At 32.7% G+C, this 8,819-nt stretch overlaps 1 protein-coding gene across 1 annotated transcript; it reads left to right on the forward strand.

The window, feature by feature from the left end:
• The first annotated feature begins 5,992 nt into the window (after positions 1-5,992).
• LOC148854154 (kunitz trypsin inhibitor 5-like) lies at positions 5,993-7,016 on the forward strand. Its single transcript, XM_088941104.1, has one exon. The coding sequence runs from the start codon at positions 6,063-6,065 to the stop codon at positions 6,792-6,794; it is 732 nt and encodes a 243-aa protein (XP_088797230.1). The 5' UTR covers positions 5,993-6,062; the 3' UTR covers positions 6,795-7,016.
• The last annotated feature ends 1,803 nt before the right edge of the window (positions 7,017-8,819 follow it).

The following is an 8,819-nucleotide window of genomic DNA, read 5'->3' on the forward strand; positions in this document are numbered from 1 at the left end:
TGGTACGTTAGTTGGTTTGTTTCAGTGGTGATGTGGATTTGAGTCCTCATGGTGTGTGATCTGGTGTTTTTTATTGGCGGATAGCTTGGATGCTGGATTAAGTAGGTCGCCTAGTTGATTTGTAAAAGAAGATGTCAAAGTGTCCGGATTGTTTGACCCGGGGTAGACACTTCCATGTTTAAGTCAGCGAAAAGTGTTGAGAGAGCTAAAAAGCGAGAGAGTTAGAGAACTGTGAATGTTAAATCACGTATACTTTCTAAGATTGGAGGTGAGACCCTTATATAGGCTGTCGTAAACCTCACGAAACGCATCGAGATCTCTGTGCAAGCAGGTAATGTCTATCCAATCCCATCCAAAATGGGTGGGGTGATAACTAGTTCTTCCAACGTGGTGTCGTGATCCTAGGGAATTTAGAGGCGATTGACCACTTAAGGGGGAGGTCGCTCGGCACGCCAAGCAAATCACTAACCGGGGCCAGGGCGGTTTGGTGGAAACAAGTTGCCTCTTACACCGACTTGAGGTCCTACCTAGTTGTTCGCAGTTCGGCCTACCAGGGTAGTGTCGAGATCGTTAATGTAGTTGTGAAGTGTCTAAGGTAGTTTGCTTACGTGGTGCCGAGGTATGATCTAGCTGTTTTGTGATGCCACATGGCATGAATATAAATACAAAAAAAACACGCTGTACTTGATAATATTTGTGCATTAAATCAAGATTTTAACAAATCAAAATCATGTTTCTGCTTACATTTTATTGATATACTTCGTACTTTTACAGCAGCGGGTGCACTATAGATTTTGCCCTTGAAAGTTGTTTATTTCATCATTTAATGTATTTATTGTTGAGGAAAAACCTTCTAACAAGTTCAAAACTACAAAATTGGGAGTTGAGGATTTATGCTGCAGTTTTTGTGAGGGAGAGGAAGACACCACTCACTTGTTCATCCATTGTGATTTTGGTCAAGCAAATTTGGCTCACCCGTAACCCTACTGTACCCAAGCCGATTGAAGTTGAAGACATTTCTGATTGGTGGAATCATGCGAGAAGAGTGGGAAATATTAACAGGAAAGGTTTACTCTGGAAAACGCAAGTATGATTCTTTGGCTTATATGGAAGAATAGAAACAGTAAAATCTTTGAAAATAAAAACATTCCACCACCTTTTTTAATAAAAAAGGCCAGATCAAGCTATTTGGAGTTTTTGCAGTTTCATCATGCTTCAGATATCCTCACCTAGTCCCATGGTCAAGTTCGTTGGAAGCCACCAGATTTTGGAAAAATTAAAATCAACTTTGTTGAGTTGAGAAGAGCTGATGGCTGATGTGCAGTTGGTATTATTTAGGGGGCATCGTTTTTATGGATTTTGAGAGGGGGAAAATTGGTCCAAATTCTCATTGACCAAAAATCTCATGTTCTTTTTCAGACTTAAGTGGGGACCAGGGAAAGTTTATTTACCTGGGTATCACTTACCTCCTAGGTGGATAAATAACTTTCCCACCTTGGGGGAAAGTTGTCAATACTTAAATGGGACAAAAATGTCCCTTGTAATAATGTACTTTTATGGCTAAAATGGTCATTGTCTTGTTTGCATGGGAAATAAAAGAACATGGATAAATGCACTTACTCACATAAGTAACTTACCAAAAAGTGAACAAGGCCTTAAAATAATGTCTAACCAAACAACAAAAACAAGAAACATTTAAAATGAAAAAAGTTTAAAGTAAGTTTATACAAATAAACATTTAAAGCAATAAATAGACCATTTATAAACGCCAATAAAACCAAACATATACTAAAAATCAGCTTAGATTTATTTTTATGATGTGTGGGGTCTTGCTACCCCTTTAGCCATATATTCCCAATCTATCATAAAAAAAAAGGAAAATAAAAAACAAGAAAAAGATTTTGCCAATATCTAAATCATGTGGATTGCTTTTAAGCTTTAATAGTAATAGGTATGTATTAGCTGTGGTCATATTATGACAATTTTTCAATATATGTTATAATTTATATAAATGCAAAATATCAGTTATCAAATGCTCATGCGGAACAGGGATTAGTTCATGAGCCTGGGCCAAACTGGGTTAAGGCCCCTTAGCTTAACTGGTTTACATTCGTAGTTGATTGTTGGTGTGGGACCAACATGCGTGTGATAATGGATTTTACTTTTTTCTCTTTTTTTTTTTTTTTTTTTGTGAGAATCATTTCAAAATGTTCTGAAAGATGAAAGAGGCACTTGGAGACCCTCATGTTGTTGTTAGGGTTGCCAGATTTGAAAATTCTCAATTGCATCCCTAACAACTTCAAGTTTGAGGGTTTGGGGGGCAGGGGGTGGTAATTGCCTAACTGGTAAGGGAGGGGGGTGGGTTACCCACCGTTGTGTAGCCTCATGAAGTACAAAAAAAAGGGTAAATTGTTGAAACCTCCTCTGAAGTTTTTGACCATTACTGAAAGTTTCCTTAAAGTTTGGTAATTGTATTCATCTCCTTGAACTTTCTAATACAATTGCAAGTAGACACCCTTTGTTAGAATCCACTAATAAGAGGCACAAAAATGTCTAAAATACCCATGAGATTACTATTGAGTTTGGTTTCTACAGAAAAACAATAACAATAAAAAGAGAGAGAATTTAAAGTTTCAAGTTGCCTTTAAGTGATTGATATGAAGGGCAAATTTAGAAAATAAAACAATTTTAAAAAGGTGATTGAATGGGTTTGGCTTGTTTGGGTTAACGATTCATATGAATAGAATTTGAAAAATAAACATTTTGGTGAAAAGTAATTACATGAGTATTTTGGATATTTTATACCTATTTTTAGAGAATTTTAACAAAAGGGGGTTTGCTTGCAACTATGCCAGAAAGTTCAGGAGAGGTTATTGCAATTCTCAAACTTTAAGAGAGGTTTCAACAACAATTAGAAAGTTCAAGGGTTGTTTCAGCAATTTATCCAAAGTTTAAGGGTTTTGGCATAAAACCACATGTATGAAGTGCATTAGAAAGAGAGAAAAGTTGATGCTTCGATACCAAATATGTTGCAGAATATTCTATTATCTATATCTGTAGTTATAATTTATATTATTATCATTATATCAATATAATTACTAAAGTATAAATGAGAATGTGGAAATTTTGTTAGACATGTATGGTAAATAATAATAGTTTTCATCAATGTTTTAAAAATTAACCTAGAAGCGGAACCGTTTTGGCCATTGGTTTCCAAGTCAGCAGTTTGACTGTCTGGGTCAACCAATCCAAATGTTTTAACTATATGTCGCATCCTATCCTTTGGAATGGAATATTAGGGTAGGATGGGATATAAATGCTTATGAGAAAGGGGCATGAGAACAAAAGTGAAAGGAGGGTTTGTGAGACAGTGATGTTTTATTTAAATTTTTCAAAAACAAAAAACAAAAAAACAGAGAAAAACAAAGAGAAGAAAGATCTATATCATATCTGAGATCTAGAGATTAATTTAATCTCTAGATCAATGGTTTGTTGACCAATTCAATAGTTATTAATAAGATAATGGTTCAACACTAAAACATAACTGGTACCTTAACCAATTTCTAGGTCAAATGGTTCGATCGGTCGGGTCAACGATGGTTCGAAAACACTGGTTTTTATTGATGTTGTAAATGGATTAAAAAAATTTAAAAACCAGCCCAATAATGAAATTGTTTTCCTATTTTTGGTGGTAGGTTAACAGTTCAACTTTTAGGTCAAACTTTTCAACCCTAGACTTTAGAATAAAATAATGAAAATAAAAAAGAGAAAATAGAAATTCACTAATGTTTTATATTAATTATATTAAATAAAAATAAGTGTGATAAACAAGAAGTTTTTTACTAATGATGGAAATGAAATATAAAATATCAAAATGACCTAAAAATTAAATTATTTTCCTATTTGGTAGAGGGTCAACAATTTAACGTTTTGGGTCAAATGTGTCTACCCTTTATATCATAATAAACTAATGAAAAATATAAAAAAGATAAAAATACAAAAAAAAATGTAGAACTTTTGTAAAAAACATTTGGGTACATCTCTAGTATTTTATTTGATGATAATATTTTATTAGTCATATTAAAGAAAAAATTGTGATAAAAATAACTACTTTTATTGATGATGGTAATGAAATACAAAATTCAAAACTAACCCAAAAACGATATTGTTCTCATGCTTTGTAGTATGTCAATAGTTCAACCTTTTAGGTCAAATATGTTAACCCCTAATGTCATAATTAAATAATAAAAATTAAAACAAGATAAAAACATAAAAAAGTTACAAAAAATGAATAAATAATTATTATTTTTATACATATAAATATAAAAAAGGTTGAAAATTTTGGAAACATATTATTACTATCATCATTGTCGTCGTCTAAAATTGTCATGTGCAAAGCATGTGCACATTTGCTAGTCACTATTAAATGTCTGAATGAGAGTATGTAACTTTTGTTTGACTAAAATATCCCATTTTTTTTAATTTGGTCATTTCTAATTGTAAATATAGAAATGTAATTTGAACCACCACTTTTCTCCTAATTCAAGTCCCTTTCATTAAGTCATATTTAAGGTATTAACTCTCATTAGCATTCATTGAATTTCATTCTTGACTAGAATACCCGTATTTTTGAATTTGGTCATTCTTTAATTGTGAGGGCACAAAATGTAAATTTTCCACATTCAATTCCCTCTCATTAAGTCTTATATATAAGGTATTAACTCCATTCTCTTATTGAATCTTATATTTAAGTTATTCCTTTTATCAAAAAAAAAAAAAACATGCTTTTTAAAACTGATCCCAAAACGAAATTGTTCTTCCATCTTGGTGGTGAATAAGTTGTTCAACTTGATAAGCACAATAAACAAGAATTGTTTTTAACTTTTTATTGATTACAGAAATAAAATACAATATTTAAAACTAATCCAAAAATGAATTTGTTTTCCCATTTGGTGATATATGAACAATAATTCAACCTTTCACGTTAAATGTGACAACTTGTGAAGTCATAATTAAATAATAAAAAGTAAAAAAAAAAAGAGATAAAAGCACAAAAATATACAAAAATATCTAAATTCTATAGAAAACATTTGGCCATATCTCTAGTATTTTATATTAATTAAGCATATTAAAAAATAAGTGTAACAAAGAATAATTTTTTTTATTAATGATAGAAATAAAATACAAATTCAAAACCAATAAAAAAATTGAGTTATTTTCCTATTTGGTGGTGAGCCAACAATTCAACCTTTTGGGTCAAATGTGTCAACCCTTGATAATGTAATTAAAAAAAAAAAGATGAAAACATACAAAAGTATAAAAAATGTAAATTTTTTTGTAGAAAATATTTGGACACATCTCTAATACCATATTTTCATCATATTAATCAAGAATAAGTGTGACCAATAATATATATATATATATATATATATATATATATATATATATATATATATATATATATATATCAAAAAAATGTAGAAATTTTGAAACCACTATTTATTATCATCATCATCATGCACACACTTACTAGAAATTAATAAAGGCTAATACATATTACATATTCCTAGAGTCACCAAAAACAAATTTGAAATATGAAATTACTTAATTAAAATTTCCAAACCACTAGCGTTATTGTTGACTAGTAAATAGTCCTATAAATGCTCGTGAAACTTCAACCACGATAACTCCTAACTACCAGACTATCACCCATGCTAATTTATGTGTTAGTATATAAACATGCATTTACTCATCAATCAAACCAAAATTTGCCACTTGTTATTTGTGACCTGAAATTTCTATGGTCTCATACAAACATGGTGGTTTGATCATAAGATTGATAACTAATTAGTAGACATTTAATGTCGCTTTGAACACAATACCCACATTTCCACCACTTTAGGTGAAGTAAAACTGTTTTCAGTTATGACTTCAAATTTCCAACTTTATAAATGGGGGAGCTCCATTGCACTCTTCCATACCCCAGTGAAGTTGAAATCTTTATACTAGCAAAACCTCCATTAATTGCTAATACTAACGCCAACCACTCTATTTCTATAACCATGTGGCGTAGATATGTAATATTTGGGTTATTAGTTTTAGCCTCATTTTTCTGTACAGAAGCCATTGCTGGGTCCAGATCTCATCACCAAGCGCAAGCAGTCCTTGACACAGATGGTAACCAACTCCAAGTTGAAAGAGAATACTACATCGTTTCAGCCATTCGAGGAGGTGGTGGTGGTGGGGTAACTATCGGTAAAAGAGAAAGTTCAAGTTCACGCACACCCACTGTGAGACAACACTCCTATGACATGAACTTGGGTAGCCCTGTTACTTTCACTCCGGCATCTAATTCTGCCGAAGAGATGCTTATTTGGGAAGAATTCGACGAAGTTCAGTACCTTAAAGAGATGTCATCGGAAGAAAATAGGATTGAGGAGCAGGTCGATCTGAATATTGGGTTCTCAGGACTAAAGAGAGTATGGCAAGTGGAGGAGGCAAATAGTGAAACATCATCGTCATCATCTAGCCAAACAACAAGGTACGTGACCCTTAAAGGGCAGCCAGGTCATCCAGGATCCTCCACAGTGAGAAATTGGTTCAAGATAGAAAGGATTAGCAGGTCAAACCCCGAGTACCGAATCACCTATTGTCCTAGCGTATGCGAATCTTGCCATGTTGAGTGTGGGAATGTGGGGATTACAGAGGAGAATGGGAAGAGGTGGCTTTCAGTGTCACAACATAGAGAGTTCCCATTTGTGTTTGTGAGGGCGAGACACTCCAAGGATCAATAAAAAAGCTCAGAATGGCTAGAGAACTACAATCAAATAAAATCAATTTGGTGTGTGCTCTACTTGCTTGGGCTTGTTGCATTTTTGTAAAACTTTTTTTTAATGTTATTGGGGACTCGGGGCCTTTAGTGCTTTTGATTCATTATTGTCTAGCAAGAATGTCCAACTTCCATTATATATTGGAATAATTTCATAGCAATTGAGTTTGTTTCCTTCTTCTCCCCATATTCTAGATTACCAAATGAGACTATTATTTCCAAGTTAAAACCAAGTTTGATATAAGATTCATTGCTTCTCTCCTTCCTTAACCACTCCAACTTGTGATAGGCAAATAATTAATATTAATAAATGATAAGAAAAATAAATGTGACAAAGAACAATTACGATTGTTTTTATTAATGATAGAAATAAAATACAATTTTAAAAAACAACGTTTTGGGTCAAATGTATCAATTCTTAATGTCAAATAATTAAACAATAATAATAATAATTAAAAAGACGAAAACACATAAATGTATAAAATTACAAAAAGAAGATTTGTAAAAAACATTTGAACATGTATATTCATCATATTAAACAAAAGTAAATGTAATAAATAAGACTAATTTTTACGGACATAAAAATTTTGGAAACATTGTTTACCATCATCATCATAAAATATTGCCATGTGTAAATTCATATGCACAATTACCAGTATAGGCATTTTATATAGCTTTATGCACAATCACAAATATATATATTTTTTTAATTTATCACAAAAACCTTGAAAATCCCATTCTAAATCTAAAATTTCTTTTGTAAGAATCTAACATTTGATTCATGGAAATACGAGCTAGCTATTAATTGTTTGGAAAAATTGCATGATAGTACCCTATACTTTGGGCCTAGTCTCACTTTGGTCCCAAGCTTAAAAATGTACCAATCCAATACCTAAACTTCCAAAACGTGCCAATTTAATCCCTATTATTAGTAGTTCGTAGTAATCTCTATCGGGAGCATATTAACTGGAGACAAAAACATACACACTCGACTGAACTAACTATTATGGTTGAATATGCCGATGTTCAATACAGCTGGATCCTAGATGGGGCCCACAGTGAGCATTGGTTGTTCAACCATGATAGGTATTTCAGCCGGGGGTGTATAATTTTGTCTCCAGCTCATCCTGACTGATCTCTACCACATGATGACATGTATAACTTATAAAAATTACATTTGAAATAAGACATTATTCATTTTCTTCCTCACGAATCAACATTCAACCAAAGCAAAGAGTCAAAACCAAACCCAAACCCAAATGGGGAGGGAAGAGTTTGGGAGAATTGTTGGTGGAATCAAACTTCCAACATAGCATTATTTCTATCTTCTAAATTATGATATTCTCCTTCCTATTCAATCTTCTCCGTTACATTTCACATTTTCTGTCTTTTTTTTCTTCGTTTTTCTTATTCTTCTATGTTTGCTGCAATTTTCCTTCTAAAGTTGGATGTTGGTCTAGCTACCATTTGTTTAACGCTTAATGAGTTCATCGGGGTGTCCCAGATGCATAAGGGCAGCAGTACTATGGGTACTATGGGAGAAAAAAAATCAGAGATTATTTAAAGATAAGGAAAGATGCAAGGTAGAAATGATATAAAGTATTATGATGAAGGTGATCTCATGGGTGAAAACACTAAACTTATTTTCAAATTTTACAGTGGATGACATGATTAGGAATCGGAGGCTAGTTGCTTTCTCTTCCTCGACAAAAAAGAAGATCTTGAAGGAGTGGGTGCCCCTGAATCAGGCTTTGTCAAATTAAACTTTAATGGCAGCAGTTTCGAAAACCCAAGAAGATCTGGAACCGGAGGGATTATAATAAATGAAAGAGGAAATTTGTTGGGACTGTATTCAGGTCCCATTGGAATTGGAAATTCTATTACAGCTGAACTGAAGGCAATTGTATATGGGATCCAAAAAGTAAGGAGATGGGGTGAAAATGTTGGTTGTGGAAGGGGATTCCAAAGTTATCATCAGTTGGCTAAAATA

The sequence above is a fragment of the Nelumbo lutea genome, chromosome 4, assembly GCF_056320005.1.
Source record: "Nelumbo lutea isolate HS-2025 chromosome 4, American lotus-T2T, whole genome shotgun sequence".
Lineage (NCBI taxonomy): Eukaryota > Viridiplantae > Streptophyta > Magnoliopsida > Proteales > Nelumbonaceae > Nelumbo > Nelumbo lutea.